We start from the raw sequence: 22,387 nt of genomic DNA, 5'->3' as shown, positions 1-22,387 counted from the left end.
TGGAGCAGATTCCCTTGGAGTTTTGTTTTTACAAACATAGTGCACCACACAACAGACAATTTTTATAAGACATGGCAGCCCTACTTGAGTTATCTGGATATAGATTTGTCAGTTATCTTAACTAGGGCGTTTGTTTAACCAGGATGGTTAGATTTGTTAAGCCCTGGAGGAGGTCTCCCAAGTTAATACGGGTATATATACAATGCTCCTGTTCCTTTGTTTGGGAGCTTTGTGCCGAGCATAGCTGTTCTGTATTTTGTGGGGTTTTTTGTTTTGGCTTTTCTTTCCTTTTTGGTGTTGCTTTGCACAGTGTTAGGGTTTGCTTTGCATTATAGGGTAGGTTAGTAGTTAGTAGATAATAGTTGTATTGTAATTTGTGTTTTTTCTTTTTATTATACTGATATTTGTTATTGATTGTTTTTTTCAACAATTTTATATGTTTGTAAAGTTAAAAGAATTTGCTAATAAATATATTTACAAAAAAAAACCTGCTCATCTAAGAATTAAGTACTAAAAAGCAGTAAGGATTATGATATTTACCTCAAAAAGCCACAATATTGTAGAACAAAGAAAGTTTAAGTTTAATTTCTTCCACTTTGAGCTTTGTAGCTGTGTTGAGAAGATTGATTTTACTTGGTGTGGGGCAAAGAGAACAAAGGTAACATGACGACTATACAGATTGTTATGTTATAATGCAACAATTGTGTTCCTCCGCAACTTCATGCTCTAGAAAACCGTGTTATGGGAAACCGCAACAGAAAATCGTGCTGTAGAAGATCACGGTACCCGTTCAGTAGAAAGTTCATGTTATCCAAACAACTTCCACAATTTTCCAATTATGTTATAGCCAATTCTTGCTGACAAAACACACATTTATAGCAGAACAACTTGTACCAATGTTGTACATCTCCTGATGCTGCTACATTGCAAGCACAAATGAAAACCCCACAGCAAGTTCAATGTTACAATCTCTGTAGGGACTGGTAACTTAAAAAAAAATCAAAATTCTAGTTAAGAGATGAAAAATATGACACAGGATTTAATGTTAAGATTTTTATTGTTTCAAATAATTCAAATCACTATTTCCTAAACACTTTTTAAAAAGCTAACATGCATTAAATTACAGAAATAAACCTTTCACCTTTCTACTGATAACACATCATATTCCCCATAGATTTACAGTCCTTATAGGAAACAGTCTCCCAACTTTCAATGTGCTCATGTTCCCTGGTTTCGCCCCAGTTGTAACTTTGAGTGACCACCATCTCTAAGTACTTCCTTTAGATTTTGCAGAATTTCCTAAATTCACTACCAGCAGCAAATCTGCCTTTAAAATTCTTCTGCTCTGGCCATGCCAATACAAATATCCCAGAATCTTTAGATGGTTGTGGATGCATTTATTTGACTAGACATATGCAATTTGAGATTCACACGGATGATCCCTGGAATGACAGGTCTAGCATATGAGGAACGGCTGAGGATACTGGGATTGTATTCGTTGGAGTTTAGAAGATTAAGGGGAGATCTAATAGAGACGTACAAAATAATACATGGCTTTGAAAAGGTGGATGCTAGAAAATTGTTTCTGTTAGGCGAGGAGACTAGGACCCGTGGACACAGCCTTAGAATTAGAGGGGGTCATTTCAGAACGGAAATGCGGAGACATTTCTTCAGCCAGAGAGTGGTGGGCCTGTGGAATTCATTGCCACGGAGTGCAGTGGAAGCCGGGACGCTAAATGTCTTCAAGGCCGAGATTGATAGGTTCTTGTTGTCTAGAGGAATTAAGGGCTACGGGGAGAACGCTGGCAAGTGGAGCTGAAATGCGCACCAGCCATGATTGAATGGCGGAGTGGACTCGATGGGCCGAATGGCCTTACTTCCACTCCTATGTCTTATGGTCTTATGGTCTTAATTGCGGTAGTTAACAAAGTCAAGTAGCCTCTTCTCTCTGTTGACCACACAAAAACTACAATATTCATCAACTTGTAAGGAAGCCTGTAACCAGATCTTAAGAATCTCTGCCCTCTTCTCATGCCGACTTGAAGCATATTAGTATTGCACTCAGATTGTAGACATGTGATTAGTAGTTCTTCAGAACCCAACTTTTTTTAATGCTAGAACCAAATGAATAATTTAAAGCACAATTGCTTACAACTTGACATTCTCAATATTTCTGGAATTTTTGAAATTCAGTCTCTACTGTTAATTCAATGGCTGCTGCCATTGTTGCAGAGTATAAATAGCTTGAATCTGTTTCTCAGTAAAATAACCTAACCTCCCTTTGATCACTAATAATCAAGGTACTGAGTCTTACTGTCAGGCGGATTGCAGAACAGGTTACATAACTTCTTTCTTTAACATTTAAAGACAGTTTAAAAAAAACCTTAACCTCATAATTCTAACAAAGGATGCAAAGAATAGCTTCTCTTTTAGCTTTTCGTGTACTACATGGGGCCACCAAAAACCAGTTGATCACCTTGAAATAGACTACAATTTGATTGACTTGACACATGATTTTATAGCAGGAAACTCTTTCTGCCACAAGCCCTCCCCCTTATACAAACTGGGGATCACCACTGATATATGCTCGTTTGCCTGCACAGTAGCTGGGCTGAATGAAAGAAAGATATGCATGCAGGATTACAAAATAATGCTTTGAGAAAAATCTGGAAAATTTAAAATCAGATTGCTGTTAAAATTAATGTGACATATCCCTCAAAAAAACACAACTGATACATGGACATGTGCATTAAATTGTGGAAGAGTAAAACCATAGTTACATATATAGATTGGAGAACAATATGTGCATCTGATCACAGCAGTTGCAGAACCAGTTGTACACTGCTTATCAGATTTGACATTTCTTTCAGCAATTCCAAACCTGGATCTTTGTGTAGACAATGCATATCAGTTCAATATCAGATGCAGACAACATACTCAACTAAGCACTCTGAAATTTAAGAAACCTTTGCTGGATGTATGCAGCAATTAGATACAATTAAAACTACTTTAAATACATTTATTGTCAAGCTGTTATGTTATTGAGGGTGAACCCAAAATCTTGTACATGTGAGCGCTCAGAAAACAAAGTTATGTTCTTGGCTATGAACTGGAAATCATGTTTGAAGAATCTAACTGCCAGGAATTCATTCCTTCTGTTTTAATGCATTATGCATTCAGACTGCTGATTTGATGAATTACGAAAATTTTGCAATGATATAACATAATACCCTTTGTAAACCAATTTGGATGAAATTAAAACATTTTAAACCATCTTACAATTGTTTAACATATCATAAAAACAGCCCTCCTATAAATTCACAGCACAGTATTAAACCTTAACAATTAATGTTTCAATAAATTGAACAAACTTCGAATAGTGCCTTCTGGCATCTGAATTTTCACCCTTCAGATTGGAGAAAAGAATTCGGAAGTTGGAAAGATTAAGACTATCTACAAAGTATTGACACAGACGGGCATACTGATAATGAGTGGTGCATGTCTTTAAGTTCTTGGCTGCTCACAGAAGCGTGTTGCTGAAATAAAGCAGAAACCCTGAATGTGTTTTTCTAAAGAGGTATTACGGTGACCCAGGGCAGCAGGAGTTCAACAAAAGTTCAGTCAAGATTTTGTCAGTAGTTCTCAATGCAGAAAGGAAAAATCACTTCCGGATTCACCTATCCCTTCCGCGTTCAGTATTGGCCATGGTGCAGTGCAAGGTTACAATGTCTTCGGGGAAACAATCTTTGAGTATGATTCCACGGTTACGGTGACAGTCCAACTCCTCAATAAATCCACACCAGTAGATCACTAATCCAGGTCCAAATCTGAAAATTAGATGCAAAACATATCTTTTAAAAATCGCACCAAGAACACACTGCAATGCCGTATAATTTGGCTGCCTTAATTAAGTTCAACTTTTTTTCCACATAAAATTTGGACGTTGAAGATCATAGTTTTGTAATAACAAATGAAAACCTACTGATACATCTGGTAAGATTGCTAATCAGTAGCAATGCCTGGATAAATAATGCCAGTCGTATCTGGCCAACCAATGCTGCTGAGTGCAACTCACGGCAATGTTGGTGCTTATTTTTCTGACACGGACCTTCTAGACATTTAAAAAGCATCTGGAAGGGTAAATGAATCGGAAGGAGTTGGAGGGATATGGGCCGGGTGCTGGCAGGTGGGACTAGATTGGGTTGGGGTATCTGGTCAGCATGGACAGGTTGGACCGAAGAGTCTGTTTCTGTGCTGTACATCTCTATGACTCAAGAATAAAACATTGATTAACTGAATGCAGGATCAACATAAGCACTTAAAATTCAATTTCTGGTTTCACTCAGTAAAACAGATAAAGAGTTTTCATCAAGACCAGACAGAATTTGGATTAAGCAATAGGACATAGATTCTTAGCCATTTCTAAAATATTGTTAGGTTTATTTGCAAGACAGGTGCAGTTTGAAGTAATCCAGCATTGCAAATTAACCATACCAGTGCGACACTGAAAGAGGTTCCAAGTGGAAGCAACAAAGACCAACATTGCCCAGGGTTCCACCAGGCAGTATGGTTCATCATCCACTACTAGCAGACAACCACAGCCAGCCACCATCAGTGATATACCAAGCAATACATAAAAATGTCATATTATATCAAAGGCCCCACCTCTTTCAACTGCATGAGATTTTAAAGTATCCATTACGCTAGTTAGTTCACTCAAGCCCAACAATGGAAACCTTTGCTTCACTCAGAGTAAGATACTAGTTGATATCAATATATGTCAGATTACGCTAATTTGAAGTCATATCAATTAACTGCAATGTTTCAATTCCTGTGAAATATTCAATATTTATTATTGCTAGTTGTGTTGAATTTCTTGGAAACTATTTCATACTTTCTCTAATGCAGTTAGTACACCAAGAAAATAAATAGTCCCTGTGTGCTCTTTGCCTCAAAATATAGGAATCTGGCACTGAGGAACTGTCATTTCACAACTATTGGAAGACCATGTCAAATGATGATAATTAAAATCATGGGATTTGTTTGGGTTGCAAACTACCATTGCTTTGAGGTAGCTTGGCCCACATGAAGGGGGATGAAAAGAAAAAAAAGATAATGGCTCGTATGCTTACTATGCACTCCAATAAGGAATTGGGGCAATGCAAAACGAGTTACTCACAGTTGAGGGTATGTAATGCATTCACGGGATGAGAAAGTTTTCAAAAAAGTGTAAAAAACACAATTCAGTACATAAAATAAATATACTTTAGCACAAAGGATGTAATATGCTGACATATTTTATAACTGAAGGTTTTAAAATGAGGACAACGCAAATGATATTTCAACATTTAACAATTTTAAGTTGGACTGTAAATACTTAACTATAAGTTGCAATAACATTTTAAAAAATAGTACAATCGATTGTTCTAATGCATAGTGCTAGAAAAAAGGCAGTTCAAAATTCTGGATCTGCGCTATGTGTAACCTTTAAATGGATATGCTGAGCCCAATAGGCAATCTCAGGAAGTAGCCCTGTGGAATAGTTGACCCATCAGGAAGTTAGGACCTTCAGCCAGAGTTCATAAAGATATAATCACTATCAATCAGAATGTGTCACCACTAGGTCTGAACATCAGAATCTTAGTTTTTTCTCACTGCAAGCATCCAAACAAGTTGCTGGATTTTCAGCATTATAGAGAAAGATTTTAATTAAAACTGCCAAATTTTCATAACTTCTTCAAATATCAGGAGGATGGCCCAACACCAGAACTGTTCAGCTCACATCCAACTTTTGTAGTGTTGTGTTATGAAAAAAGATAACACCACAACACAAGATGATCAAATGCACTTATGGCATAGATAGGAAAACACATATTTATGCAATATAATGCAACAGCTTCAGTGAAGGATAAGGACTTACTGGGGTGACTGATTATTCTGCAACTATAGAACATAGATCGTGGATAATACATATAATTACTGATATATTCTATTCAAAAGATTATTAATATGAAACTAACATGTGCATTATAAGTTAATCATATTCATTATTTAAAAATTTTTAGAAGTAAATACTCTATCCTTCAGATATCACACTATATATATAATACATATAAATCATAGGTAAATATTATTTTTAAAAGTAAATAAAGACGAAGAAAATCAGCATTTGCATCCAACTGATCAGAGAGCATCCAACAGTAACAAATCCATAATTGATTTCAGGAGATGCACGTTTTTGAGGAATTGGACCTCGGATAACAGAATGCCAACTTTGACTTTCTTACTGCTATGTTGCAAACCTCATCCTATTTCTGACAGAGTGACGTGGTGCAAATAAAACGAAAGTCAAATTAACAGCAACTAAGGAACTCCATCTGAGATACAAGATGGAAAGCACTTTGCTGTGGATTTCTTTTTAAAGTGTGGTCAATGAAGAATGATATTACTGTAACATATTAATATTGAAAATGCAATATTTTTTAGCTCATTGGTTTACCGGACATCTTTCCCATTTAAGGAGAAAATAATTTTCTTGGAAGCAAAACTAATTGCAAATTCAATCAGCATGATGGAAAACTGCCAAAAAAGATCAGGGAACCACTTTTAACATACTCACAATACAAGAGAATGAAAAAACAACCCAAAAAAGGATGTTTTCACTTATATTACCTGACTTAATGTTGCCTTTTATCAACACTTTTAAAACAATAAAACCTTTAAATAATGATTATGAAGGCACACCCTGAAATTGTTTTATTTTATTTGTGTGCCAAATGACTGCTAGTCTTGGCCTAAAGTACAATTGTTTAAATTTATGTCAGGGCCCAGAAATTGAAAGTTAATTGAATCTCTACTGTGTGTTGAAACATTACTCAACACAAAAACTTTTCCTCTATCATTTTTTTGTTCGATGTCCCTCATGGGTTTTCTCCAACCTGACAAACTTAACTGGCCTGCAACTAAAATGAAATTGCAATTCATTATCATTAAAGTTCGAGGGAAAAAAAACTTCTTTAACAAAATGTTCTCCAGGATCTCACCATTTTACCAATTATATACAGAAAATACAAATTATGGAGTCACACAGGTTTAACTGTACACAATAATTCTACAGTGTGACTTGCTGCATATTATTTTGTGATCTTTTGTCATCAAGGTCAAGTATTTGTTAATTTGAGATAAATGGCTTAATGATATAAAAATAGTAATCACAATTCAGAGCCCTAAGAAACAAATCCAAGACATGTTAATGTATATTCCACAACTTAGTCTAGTGATCTAAACCATTCTTACCAATTATGCTCCCATGTATTATGCAGACTTCTCAAATTTTTTTTCCAGCCTTTCTCTTGTACTTTTATATGGCATTTAAACAATATTGTGGCTTGCCTGAACCTTGCCTCAGGTATGGATCGATATAAACTTGTACATCAATTTCATTATTGTATGTTGCTACAAGGAGTATGATGGTGACCTGTTCCTTAATTGGTCTTAATTTCTTCCTAATTTGCATTATTGCTTGGCTTTTTTTATTCTCACAAGTGTTGTAATTATTGATATTCAATTCAGAAAATACAATTATGGAAGTTATTAATAGAACATTTATGTACATAACCTATTTGAATAAAATTGGATCGGTAGGTTTGAGTCAAAGGTTCCAAATTGATCATCTACAATGTGTGAGCTTACAATTTGTACTTATTTTTAACATTAACTTATTTGTATTATATTAATCTATATTCTGAACAGTGTTTACCCAATTTTTTGGGTTGCATATTTATTTAATTCATTTCTCACAATTTCAACTTATTTGAGATTCAACTAAGGTCCAAACATTTGGAACTCAACAAGCATAATTTTAAAACACTTTGGTAAGCCAAACTGAACAATATCATGTTTGTCTATATTTGCACTTTAGTAAACTAATTCTTTCACTATTGATTTAGACAGCTGTACAAACAGCAATATAACTTTTGTCTATACAAAGACGAGTGAATAAGAGGCCATTCAACTTACTGTTTGTGTTTGTAGAGTATTTAAAAAATAATCCCATTATTCTGCTTTACTTCACTTCCTTTTATCTTCCTTTCCTTTTTTAAAGATGAGAGCAGCAACTGTTTGAATAGTGCTTGTTTCAATTGCTCACAATGATAAAGTGTTATAACTATTTTCCAGGTAAAGGATTTCTTCTACTCTCTCTTCTCATTCTCATCGTGAAGTTGAAGCAGTAGGCCAACTAATTTCATAACTAGATGACATAGTTTCCTGTCTGCTCCATCAAAAGCTTCATATTTAAAAAAAAATTCTAAAATCTCCTCTTGACTTTTTCATTTATCTATCTGACTGGTTCTATTACCCTTACTTTCTACTGATAACATGCTTTCTACATGTTCAAATGCATATTCCAATTAATTTTTTAAAGGCAACTGAGATGTGTTATGGCATGTTCCAAATACATATACACTAGAGCTACACAACTGGTAATCTTGTCAAAAATAAACTGATCTTCAATAACGGGTGAAATGGATCCTGTATATTTTCTAAAACATACAATTGCAAATCAGGAGCATTCATTAATTGTTTGGAAAAAAGCCTCAAGAATTCAACTCTAGCACCTTCTAAAACTTAAAAAAAACTCTTGAATCTTTACAGAGGTTTCCTATTGGAATGAAACAATAGAAAGGGTGAGGACCTCTGATAAATATTTTGGTAAGTAATTTCAAACAGTACACACGATTAAAACTAACTTAAAATCAAACTTGGCGTTAAACAGCTTTTCAAAGAGGTAGGGAAATTTCCATTAAGCTTTTTAAAAAAAGCCTTGCAGCAGCTGGGGCATAACTAGATAAGTAATTCTGACTATTTTCTGAACAGGGCTCATTGCCAGAACATTACTCCAATTTGGAGACTAGCAACAAGCCCTGCATTAAAAATCAAGCATGAACTTTAACTACATAAAACCTGGACAGTAAGAAGAGGTGTGCATTATTTTCTCTCACAACACATGTGACATAGTGTGTATTTCAGTGCTATTTTCTTCATTAAGAGTGCACAGAAAATGAAAATAGAGTACAAGTCTTCCCAAATCAAAGAAGTTGCTGTATGAATGTACTGTTTCATATAAGATCGAAGATAAATCTCAGAAGTTGGTATCTGCAACACACTCCAAAAAATTTTTCAGTAGCATTATTTATGTCCTTCTTTAAATGGAGAATGTCTGGACAATTTACATGCTGAAGTGCAATGTAATCAAGATGGAATTTTGTTTGGTCTGTTCATAATTTGTGCAGTCCTCACATGGATCCAGTATGTATTTAAATATGGAATGTGGAACGTGGCTTGTTCCAATCTAGAAACTGACAGACAAAAGCACCGACAAGCCACAGTTTACAAGGACAAGAAATACAATAAAATATTCTACAAACATTTCCTTAGCTGCTTTAAAGGGGAACTCTTCAAGAAAAACGAGTAAGTTTTCTTCAATTTAGAGTGAGCAAATAGAAGAACAAAATATCATTGAACTACAATGGCACCCAGAATTACTATAATTGTTAATAAATGCCAGGGGAATTTGCCATAAATATTTGAAAATTATTTTAATTCTTTTAATCCTCTAAATTTTAATTATTATCTTTGCCCCTTCAGATTTCAGTGAGCTACACACTTTTCTCTGGTGGAAAGGGCAAACTGAAAATCTTATTTAATCTTTCAGTATCTTTATAATTGGGTAGGTGTCATGCATGAATGATCCAGGTGACTTTTCTTTCTGGCTTCTCAATAACACTATGCAGAATAGCAACTTAGATATTAACAGTTCCAAGAAATAATGCCACACAGTTGTCATAAAGGAACACAGCATGGGATAAAATATTAACACTGTAGCCCTACCAAAATGCATTCCTCTCAACACTGTAGCATTGTCAAAATTCATTGTCACCAGCTTCCCAGTATTACCAAAAAAACATTTTCCCTCATTTGATTAACACTCAATTGACAGACTAGGAATATGCTGTTTCAATCTTTAAAATTATTTGTAGATTTTTAATAATTGAGGTTTTTAGTGGGTTTACCATCAATACTGAAAATTCAGTATAAACTGCACATTACGCACAGAATCACAAATGACAATATCATCAACACAAGAAAAATAGTATTGAAATACCACCCAAGTCAAACATGCCTTTTATAAATAAAGGAAAAAAAAAGAAACCTATCACAAATATACTTCAGGAAAAATAAAGCAAAGCATGCTTTCCAAACACACAGATTATTTATTTTTAAGATCAACTATGGTTTTTGTGCTTGTTAGAATACAACACAAACTGTTCCTCTCTTACACATGACAAACACGGATTTGAGTCCTTTTAGAACTTTACAGCAAAGTTTGGATAGCACAAAGCACTTTCCTTGCCATTTTCTCCCCATAGACGGAGGACAAAGCTTGTATTGTATGATATCCAGGACTTTGGGTCATATATCAGTAATGGGGCCAGTTTGAGATTGCTGAAAACAACCAGTTAAAGCTGGTCTCTTTATATTAAAAAAATGCCAGGCACACTGTTTCTTATCCTGGGTGACAGAGTACGTGAGATCAGCTATTGTAAGAAGCTGTATTTGGGTCTCCACACTCAAAGCACTGGTCAAGGAATGTTACCATTAGGTGATTAATAGGTGTTTATTTTTAGGGCTTGAACTGGAAGGCCATTTCAAGGCCACTGCAAGATGATATCTACATAATCGGACGGTGTCTTGCACGTTTACAACCTTTTTCCCTGACATCTGGGACCTGCCCGGTGTCTTCACAGGCAGTTAAAAAGTGCCAGATAAATTCAAAAACAGGATATGCAGATCTGTTTACACAAAGGAGCAAAAAAGGAAAACTTTAGGAAGTTAAGTCCTGAATACACTGAACTGTCCTCCATCACACATTTTAAAATGCCTGCATTGAAAAGTACTACCAAGTACTGCAGAGGCAATCTGCAGCCTTCACTGCCCCCAGCATCTGTGTTGTCAGAATTAAAGGAGGATTAAAGCATTGCTATGGATAACATGAATACCTCACAAGGAAGCGAGGAGACTGGAGCAGCCCTTTGGATACATCAACTGAGCCACCCAGGTCCATAATGTAGTCAATACATTGTAATTTAGCAACAAGAAATCCACAGAGAAGTGATCTTGGAGTTCTATCAAGATGACAAGTCAGACATCATTCACTCACTTCCTGGAGCCTGGTTTGACACACTTTGCAAGCATTAATTTGAAGCCACACTTTATCATTTGTACTGCGCTTGTACTTCCAATACACTGCAACCCTTGTACAATTTTTTAAAAATAAAAGATAATTCCTCATTCAGTTGGAAAATGATAGCTTTGAATATTTTGCATAGTAAAATAGCTCATTATTTCATAAACACATTTATGCACTTCAATTTAAATTTACAATGCTAGTTATCACAAAACAAATTCTCTAAGATATTTCAAACCAATTCTTCAAACAAATATAAATTGAACCCTGAGTGAGATAATTGTTTCTTAATCACCAATATAAAGAATCAGGCCTTTCAGCACAGAGTCTCTACCAACTTTCAGTTAGATCATGGCTGACCTTGATCTTACCCACCTTAGTTTTATGTTGTGAGAGATTCTTGCCTATCAAAAATATGTCAATCTCAATTTTGCAATCTCCAACTAATCAACTGCAACAGCTTTTTGAGAAAGAGTACTCCAAATTTCATCGAACTATAATTTATATACAGCTTCTACCAAATGGTATTCTAGGCCTTTTTGGAGGGGGTTGGTGGGGGGCTAGAAACGTCAACACTTCACCAGCCTGTTAAATTACTGTTAATTAAACCAAAAAATGGTTTTGTCCACTAACTTTTAGCGACTTTTGCATTTGAACACCTTGATTTCTCTGCTCCTGCTGAATCACAGCACAATGAATGACTAGACTTTCAATAAATCCATGGTTACCTTTCACACCAAGACTACTGTCTATCACCCAGGTAATAGGCTAAAATAAAACAACGCCCCTTAAAATTGATGACAAGGTTATCATTATTCCTGGATTCATAAGGCTAGTTATTTGCACTACAACATATTCTGAGAGTGCTTTAGCAACAGTGAATGCAAGAGGGATTACTTCTCTAAACAGTGCTACCACAATCATGGGAAGTCCCATTAGCAGACAATGAGCTTGGAATTAAATAGCTAAAAAAGAGATCTTGCTAATTTTAAACAAAAGATGGCCCAGGCCCAAACAGTTTTCTAATAGTTAAGCTGATGGTAGCTAGTATTTTAAAACAAATAAAATAAATTGGCTAGCTAAGTTAGATGATCGTCAGATTTATCCCCAAGGAAATAATGTATGTATACATCATCCTGAGGCGGCAGAAGACAGAAACACAATATCTTTCCTTCAGGATTGGCTTGAAGATAATCAAGAGCTGCACTGAAATGTGCCACTCGAATAAGAATGAGCTCATTGGGTGCCAAATGGGAATCCTAGAGGTCAGCAAAGTTGCATTCTAATTGTGAACAACCTGCGCTTTCGACAAGAGGTTATCCTATGGAATGCAACACAATTAGAGGGATATATTTGGCTGAGTAACACATGTTTACATCTTCCTGCATTTGTCTTTGGTATTTTTGAAGCTGTGGCGGATAATCATGCCAATTCAGGCAAGTTACAATATTCAGTCTGCCCAAGTGTCCAAATAATAAAAATAATGGGTTCTCCAACTTGTGAATAGATGAATTACGAGACAACTTTAAAAAAAAGCACATTGACAAGGCCCATTCTGCATGATAAATGTTGGATCCTAATTATATTGTAAAGTAGAAAAATTGAATGACCCTCAGGGGTAGAAAAACCTTCCTGTGTTGAATATTGACAGAGGTGATCTGTGAAAATCCCTAAAAGACAGCTATAAGAGGGTGAGATCTGCAAAGTCCATATAAACAAAGTCTAATGCATAATTTTTGTGTACCATTATTTTCTCTTCAGAATAAAGAACAGTCCAAAAATAAACCTGGCATAAAGATTTTAGTTCATCGCCCAAAAGTTGACGTGGCATCAAAATGACTGCAAAACCATTCCTAGTTCTCAGAAATGCAATAGAAAATGATTTAGATGTAAAAAATATCAATTTTTGGAATATGTTATTAAGAGGGCAAGAGGTAAGCAAGTTGCAATGAGAATTATAGAGAAGGACAGATTAGAAGACAGACTAGAAAGAAACAGATATTTCTCATGCAGATTCCAAAATGAGGGGACTTGGATTTTGGATAATGTGCAAGATAAACTGTTTTTTTATTTAGAAGATTAGAAGTCTGTGAAATGTACAGCCTAAATTATGAAGCAACTGGCTTCTACAATTCATAGCAGCAGTAGATCATTTAGTCCCTTGAGCATTCTCCACTATTCAATGAGATCATGGCTTATCTGTTCTCCACATCGTATACTCACCTTTACCCCATATCCCTTAACACCACTAGATAACATCTAAGACTAGATGCATAGACAGCATTTTTCTGAAATTTTTCAACTTTGAGAAACAGTGAGCATTTGGTGAAACATTAGGCAATGTTAAATCAATCAAAGTATTTTCCTTGGGCATCTATAAGATCTCAAGTTCAATTAATCTGAACCGAGAGTTCTCATTCTGAACTCTGCAGAGGTACTTTTTGCCTACTTGCTATGAGCCATCTGAGGTGCTTCAATAGGAAAAAGGCATCATACACAGTTCTTCCGGTGGCCGAAAAGAGAACTGGTCGTTGACTCAATAATAAACACTAAATACCTTCAACCTAAAAACATACTTAAGTAATCTGAATAAATATTACTACTCACAAAATTTCTCACTTTCAAGCAGCCAAATGCCCAAGTTACAGAAATAGATAAGAAAGCTCTCAGGTCTAATCAGTCTTTGGCCATTGTAGAGGATGGTATAAATGGCCTCTATGCATTTGGGCAGGGAAAAATCATGGGTACCCGATCATACAATGATTTCTTAAGTAAGCAAAGAAATTAATAAATACTTTTGAGTTGCACAACAGTCGAAGATGGTCAGTAACAAAAAACGGAAGAAAGAAGAGGACATGAGGTGGTCTCAGCTGCGGCAATCTCACCAATGAGTCAGATCAGGGGTTCAAGGCTGACTCCAGAGACCTGAGCACATAAATGATGCTGATTTTTTAGTGTAGTATTGAAGGGGTTGTGGACTGTTCGAGGTACTAATTCAGATGAAATAATAAACCAAAGATCGTACACTATTCAAACAGCAGAGATGATTTTTGGTGTTCTGGTCAAATGTATTCCTCAACTAACTTCACTAACAAAATAACGATTTGGTCATTAATCTCTTTAGTGCTTGTACAACTTTGTTGACTAGGAGAAAGTGAAGACAGCAGATGCTGGAGATCAGAGTCGAAAAGTGCGTTGCTGGAAAAGCACAGCAGGTTGGGCAACATCTGAGGAGCAGGAGAACCAACATATCGGGCATAATGTCACATTCCTAATGAAGGGCTTATGCCCGAAATGTTGATTCTCCTGCTTCTCAGACGCTGCCTGACCTGCTGAGCTTTTCCAGCACCACACTTATCAACTTTTTTGAGTGCAAACTGGTGACCATAATTCACCACAGTATCAAGAACATTTTTCAAAAGGTATTTACTCAATATAATTGCATGTCACTCTTTATTTCTATGTTCACAGGCAGCCAAGTGCAGCAGAATGAGGAGCTGGTGATGTAGGGGTGGTTGGTAGTGCTTGTCCTGTACAGAGCACAGCATTTCCTCAGGTACCACCAATGGATAAAATCAGAGCAGTTACAGAAGCTGACAGCCTCTGAACCATTTATTTTGTTGCAGGAATACTATATGGCTATAGCATGGTCCAGGTTGCAGTGAGGCATAATTTTTGAAGGTAAACAATTTTCTTTCCTATTTTGAAGGCACTATTATATTTGAATGTGGAGGCTGTATTTCCTAATTAAGTATTTTAATCCATAAATGGCAACAGGCTCAAATTTAAGTTTTGCGAAAAAAAAAATCCGTGAATTAGGAGACAAATTATGGTCAATATACATAGAAACTACTCCATACTTTCTACAACCCACTGATGTAAAACTAGTATGGTGCATTCAAGCATTATCCTGCTGCATCACGCAGCTTAGTTTGTATCTTGCCTCATTCTAGAACTCAACATCTGCTTTCTCTGTTGCCTTAAACAGTTCAATGCGCAATTAGCCTGAGCAATCACAGCCCAGTCACTCATTGGCACAGGTCCACACAGTCCCATTCACAAAACCCATGATCATAGGAAAAGGAGAGAGAAAAATCAACATGGGGCCAAACTGGACCTTTATTTAGCACATTGCCATGTTATTTCAAAACTACAATTATTTGATGCTGACACTGGTTTGACTTAATTGACTGGATAACAATTTGTACTTGTAAAGCACCTTCAGCATAGAAAACCATTTTAACGTATTTCACTGAAGCATAATTGAATATTTAAAAAATGAACACTGGGCAAAATGATAAGATGATTGGAGAGGTAACTAGAAGTTTGATCACAGAGGTATATTTTAAGAAGTAACTTGAAGGTGAAAGGATTTAATTGATAGAGGTCCAGAACACAAGACCTAGATTCTCAGACACAGCCAATAATCATGAGGTAGAGGTTGAGGGTTGCTTAACATATATCCAAGTTTCCTAGCAATATAAAGTTAGTATGCTGCAAACAGATGAAGACTGGTTAAATGATTGGGCAAGAGAGCAGTAAATGGAGTATAACACAAGAAGTGTGAATTATTCACTTTGGCAGGAAGAGTGGAAAAGCAGAACATTATTTAAGAGATTCTTAATGTTGGTATTCTGGGGATTTTGGTATCTTGTATAAGATTCACAAAAATTAACATGCAGTTACAACAAATAATAATAAAGCTAAGTACTACATTGGCCCTTACTGTAAAGCACTTAGAGTATAAAGGATGTTGGGTTGCATTTTGGCAGGACCACAGTTGGAATAACGTGTACAGTTTTGATCGTTTACCAAGGAAGAAAATACTTCCTTTTGAAGGGATACCGCAAAGGTCAATTCTTGGGATGAGAGTACTTGCATATATTCCTTGTTCCCTTTGCATCCAACAATTTATTGATCTCGATCTTAGAAACAGACCAGCTCATCATTTCTTTACCCAGAGAGTGGTGGGGGCATGGAATGCGCTGCCTGTGGGAGTGGCAGAGTCAGAATCATTGGTGACCTTTCAGCGGCAATTGGATAGGTACATGGATAGGTGCTTAAGCTAGGACAAATGTTCGGCACAACATCACAGGCCGAAGGGCCTGTTCTGTGCTGTATTGTTCTATGTTCTATGCTGACCAGACATTCCAATCTGACATAGCCCCATTTGCCAGCATTTGGTCCATATCCCTCTGAACCCTTCTTAATCATATTTACATCCAGATGCCTTTTAAATGTTGTAATTGTACCCACCTACACCACTTCCTCTGGCAGCTCATTCCATACATGCTCTTCATGAAAAAGTTACACCTCAGCTTGCTTTTAAATCCTTCCCCTCTCATCTTAATCCTATGCCCTCCCATTTTGGACTCCCACACCCGAGACAAAAGACCCTGGTTATTCACCCTATCCATGTCCTTCAAGATTTTATAAACCTCTATAAAGTCATCCCTCAGCCTCCTGTCCAGGAAAAATAGACTCAAACTATTCAGCTTCTCCCTACATCATGAACCCTCAGGTCCTGACAACATTCTTGAAAAAGGCAAAAGGTGAAGAAATTAAGTCTGGGGATAGTTGTTGGACTGAATGCGTGTACAAGAGATTAGCAGAGGCAAGGCTGTGAAGGGATTTAAACTCAAGGATGAGAATTTTAAATTTGAGATACTAGGATACCAAGAATAAGAGGAATGATGAGCATCATAAAAAAAACACAAATTGCAACTGTCATATGTATAGAGTAAACTTAGTTTGATAATGAACTGTAAGATATAACTTCATAAAGTCAGTGCGTTGAAGTGCTTATGTTAATAAGAAAAATAATGAGCAATTCCAATCAATTATTCAAGCTTTGTTAGCAGCTGAGCTTACGGTGTTAAATTCCCTGGGTTAGTTTGGAAAATTTGACCATTCATTTCATTGAAAGATCTTTCTTTTTGGGAAAGTCCTCAGATCATACCAGGGGTTCCAAAACAAACCCTTAGCAATCTAAGGGAAGGACCTGATTCAAATGAAAAAAAAAATCACAATTTATATTTTCATATTAATGAGCAATTTCAATATATGTTTTGCAGAGATAACTTCCAGGAAGGTCTTTATTCACTAGATTTATGATCATGTTAAATTAAATCATAAAAAAGGCATTATCACGTATTCAGTTAAGAATGTACTGATGCCTAACAAACTGATAGAAGACATGAAACAAGATTAACTAACAGAATCAAACAATCACATCCACAACTGGATAACAACATATCAATTTTTAGCACAAAATAAAGTATCAATTTGTCAAAGTTTTCCACTGTTCTCATTTACAGTATGTGGAATAACCTTTAAATATAAAATCATAAGAAAGATTATGTGGACAAAAATATACTTTTCAAAGTATACCGCTGTGTCTTGGAAAATAAAAGCCTTTCATATAAAACTGCAAGAAGTAAAATAATAACAATGTGCAATTGATAAATGACATAACAGAGTTGGTCAGGCAAAAAGCAATTAATTTAAATAAATCAACAACATTGGATTGGATGCAGTCAAACATTGATAAGTTCTCTTTTTAAAAAAGGAACTTATAGAAATAAGAGATGTTATTTTAGTGCACGAGAGAGAGAATCCTATACAAAACAAACCATTTTTTGAAGAAATTGGCTTTCATTACAGCTGTTACATGGTAATAACAGTGATTATTGCTCAGACTGAATTCAGTCACCATTCAAATTGTGGTCAAAACAGCTTACAGCCAGTTCACCTTTCTACGATCACATATTCCTTCTGGTTTCAATTACGTGACACAAAAAGAATAAAAACATCTTTCACTAACACTTTCCCCAAATGAAAATAACCTGTGATCTGAACAGTGGTTCTAGGCTGCAATTTTTCTGTAGCCAGTAACTGCTTGCCTCTAATGTGCAACCCTAAAAAACACCCATCATCACTGGTAGAAGCAATTTGTAAAATTACCTGGTGCTGGCAAGCAGGGCTATGTGATGGGTGTGGACTGGCTGGCTGCTGGAATCTGGAACAACCTCCACCCACTACTCTGATGTAGATAAACCAACAGTTCCAGCTTTAATTATTGATCCATTAAAGGATGGCAGTAGCTCTCTAATACACACGCTGCCATTTCCTTCTTCTGAGACAGGTCAAAACATCACTCGTCATACGAATTCTGTTTAAATCTGGCTTCAATTTATTTTATGGTCTTTTCTAACCTTTGATTTAATCAACACCAGTGCTTATACAGCATTCAACAAATAGCAGTAAATACAGATTTTGACTTCAGAAACAGTCGAACATGAGACTAATGCAGGTCAAGCACTAGTCTCTGTTTAGTTGATAAATGCTTTGCTAATCCAATCACTGGCGGAGAAAACTACACGCCATCAGCCAAGTGACCTGACCTAAGCTATACTAGATTTCACATGGGTAAAATTTAGAAAGATGTTTATCCCAAGCATTGACCTAGCCAAGACCTTGTTCGTGCCAGGCTGGCATTCTGGTAAACTGGAGTGAAAATGCTTGGCTCAAATCAGTAACACGTGCATCTAACTAACACAAACCATCATTTAGAAACAAAGTGCACTGCAAAGATCAGTTATTCAGCAGTGCTCCAGGATATTATTACAACAAACTGGGGGAGATGTTAGCCAGATATTATCAGCATTTGTGGATGTATTTCACGTGTGCACTTAACATTTTTAGCTGCTGCTAAATAAATGCAATTTCAGTGTATTTTTAGGAATTTGCTGCGGAAACATTTGTTCAATTACCCATTTCATGGCTGATTGAGCTCTTTTAGAAAAAGATGCTGTAGGTCTTTTAAAGACATATGTCATTTATTAGAACTGGAAAGGGGCTGGATATACAGTATCTGGAACAATGGGCCAGAAATAAATTAAGAAGGTTTTATGTTGGAAGCTAAATGCTTCAAAATAAAATTAAAATAGAATGTCAAGCAGATCATTAAAATTACTGCAATTTTTTTGCTTATAGTTTATTTAAATGAAACTAGAAATCTTAATGTCAAAACAGTGGTATTTTTACAAAATGTTCATAAAATAAACAAGACCAACTTTTCTGGTTGATTTGGAGAATGTTACTTTCATGGGAAAGATCCTCTTATATATATATTGTATAGCCCCTTTGTACTTTGAAACCAGCAGTTTATTCTGAACAGCCTATTAAGTGTTACTGCCACAGTTTTGCTGCTGCTAAACTGCGAACCATAACTTCCAGGCTGCTGCAAAGCCACGCATGTGTGCAGCTTAGTGGGAACACTGATTCCAACAAAAGCAATTGGCTGCATTTAGATACACCAAAGTTGCCAATGTTTTGATGCTATATAATTTACCTGTAAAAGTAGGTTTTCATCACCCATAGGAATTAAATCAAAGTATCATCAGTGCTTTTATGTATAAATCAACATATGACTATCCTCTCAGGCAAATACTCAAACCAACCTCATTTGTCACGTAAGTGAAGCACAGTACTCCAAGACATTCCTTGTGTCAGTTAAATATGTGTATTATAATTGATAAATTGTATACAATGCTTAAACATTGAAGGGGTAAAACATTTAATGTGTGTGTTTAAGAAGGAAGGGATTTAGTAAAGTTTTAAATGTCTGTTCGACCCGAGAACAGCGTATTCTTTGTAAGGAGTGCACAGCAAAAATCAAATGGATAGGTTTACAACTATCTGAACTTGCCTAGTTAGGATTTTGCTTTGTGGGTATCCTCTGCTCTTGTAAGTATTCATACAGATTTTTAACATGCTGTAATTGTTTCAATTTTATAGCATATTTTAGTTCTGTTTCTTTCCAGCATTGATCTTCCATTGCCTTTCATAGCACAGTATTATGATTGTCACAGTATTGTAAAATATTTACTTTTTTAAAAAGTTTATTCCAAAATAATTAACCATTGAATGTTAGGACATAATATGGTTGGAATATTGTACAAAATAATTTAGGACAAAAATATGATACGGTCTGAAAGGAAAGGTTTACATAACGATTATATTCCATTTGTTTATTTTAACATATGCAGCTAAAAGACATATCAAGGTTCTTAGATTAAACATAAACCACCAAGTTTAATATTCAGCAGTTGCCCACCTAGTAGGGAATCATCATCATAACTTCATTTAAACAAAATTCTTATGGCAATACTAGAAAATCACAATTTATGAAAATTTATTTATAAAATTATTTTCTGAATAGGACATTAACAAAAGTTACACATCACTTCTTATGTTTCTTTGCAACCCTAGCAATTAGTCCCGCTGTGCAAAACTGCGCACAAGTGCAAGATCACAGTGCCTGGTCAGGGGTGAAGCATTGCACCAAAGTGGAAGCTTTGGAAGTGGGGAAGTCATTATGATGTAACTGACCGATATGAAACTGCTACCATAGTTCAGATATATTGTCAGGTTCCAGCCTCTAGCTGTTGTCTGATAGCCCTAAATACTTGACAAACTGAAGGCCTTTCACTTTACGTTCAAATTGCCTCATCTCCCTGTCAGAGCGCCATGGGGGACTCCATTAGTTTTCCAACTCCTTTCCCCCCACTGACAGTCATTTAGTTGGCTTCTTGTTGTGAAGGCTGTCCATGTCAAATTATCCAGGCCCCTATTGTCCTTATTACCACTAGAGAAGCCATCATGAGTAATGCTATGGGTCCCTCAGTTGTCACCATTTGTCAGGGGGGAAAAGAGTGTGGTTACATACAACTGACAGGTAATTTCAATGTCTAAAATTACCCCAATTACTCTTGTCATAAACAATTCGATAAATGCATGCCAATAAAAACAGATAAATACACCAAGGTCTTTTTTTATTAATGACTACAGTAATGAGTAAATCATTGATATGATGCTCCTTCTCTTCTAACTATGCTCAGCTGTGTGCTGGCAGTTGGTACCTGGTCAGCACAAATTGTGCCTTCTACTTTCATTATCCCATCAGTGAAAGAGAGTTTGAAAGGCCGTGACAAAATTAATTTAAGGGGAAAAAAATGGAGTGCCTAAAGCAGGTGTTAAGATAAAGATTTTCATTTGCTAGGTCAGTTCTATGCAGAGATGAAAAGAAAACTATGACTACTGCTGGTGAATTTCACAGATGTCAGAAAGATAAGGTCTCTGTGCTTGTATTTCTTTATGTTCGAATACAAGGAAGCTTGCAATAAAGCTAGTGGAGATAAAACAGCCATTAACACTTTGCATGTTTTTGATACACCATCTAACAAATGTATACAATGTGGTGTCATTAAAATTTACAAAAATAACAATTAAATAAATGTCATTCCTCAATACAACCTAATCTTTAATATTAAGTCTGTAAAAAAATCAATGTAAGTACTGTTATAGCTGGAATTAAAACTTTAGGTTGCACATTTTTAAAAACCCTCTCTATTTGCTGCTGTTTGACTTTTAGTCATGATCGCTGGCATGAATTGCACCCTGTCTCTTTGCTGACCGCAGTATGAAGTGATGGCTGAAAAACCCATCCGAGGGAAGTTGTTACAGGAAATTGCTCTTGGCAACTATTTGTTCAAGAATCAGAATTATTTTTTAAAAAACTAACACTGGGAATAGGGTGGAAAACAGGACAGGTTTCCTTAATGAGTAATCTATTTTGGTGCATTCCTGTCTGGACATGACAGTTAACCGAGAGCCCTGAAAAACTTGTAATTACCAGCGTTACAGGGCAATTAATGCATATTACACTGCACTACTCATGGCAGCAACTGTCATTTTCTCAATAAAAATGAATAGTCTTCAGCTAAAGGTGACATTAATTGGTCCTTTAATGAGTATGCAGCAAAGCCAAAGCCAAATATGAACAAAACAGCAATTCAATGAGCGACTTCTGGCACTAGAAAATTGCAATAAATGAGACTAATTGCTGTTTAGAAAAAAAACTTTAAAAAGCTATTAAATGCAAGATTTGAATGCTGAAGTCTAAAGAGATGGTTATGATGTTAATCCTGGGTTCTCCGAGCAGACAAAAATATTCAGCAAATTCCAAGCTTCTGACAGCAGGAGATGTTCCACAAATCATGTATGCACACCATATCCATCAAAAGCTATATTCCTGCTTTTATCAGTTTTCAGAATACTTTGGCAATTGCAGAAATC

At 35.9% G+C, this 22,387-nt stretch overlaps 1 protein-coding gene across 3 annotated transcripts in view; it reads right to left on the bottom strand.

The window, feature by feature from the left end:
- Positions 1-1,038: 1,038 nt before the first annotated feature.
- Positions 1,039-22,387, bottom strand: part of cdin1 (CDAN1 interacting nuclease 1) — a 211,600-nt gene continuing 190,251 nt past the window's right edge. For all 3 annotated transcript variants that reach the window (XM_072569047.1, XM_072569045.1, XM_072569044.1), the window contains one exon: positions 1,039-3,827. In XM_072569047.1, coding sequence (XP_072425148.1) covers positions 3,674-3,827 — 154 coding nt within the window. In that variant the 3' untranslated portion in view covers positions 1,039-3,673. The remainder of the gene's footprint in view (positions 3,828-22,387) is intronic.

This window comes from Chiloscyllium punctatum, chromosome 4, assembly GCF_047496795.1.
Source record: "Chiloscyllium punctatum isolate Juve2018m chromosome 4, sChiPun1.3, whole genome shotgun sequence".
Lineage (NCBI taxonomy): Eukaryota > Metazoa > Chordata > Chondrichthyes > Orectolobiformes > Hemiscylliidae > Chiloscyllium > Chiloscyllium punctatum.
Note: the sequence above shows the minus strand (reverse complement) of the source record. Positions and strands in the feature narration are given on the sequence as shown.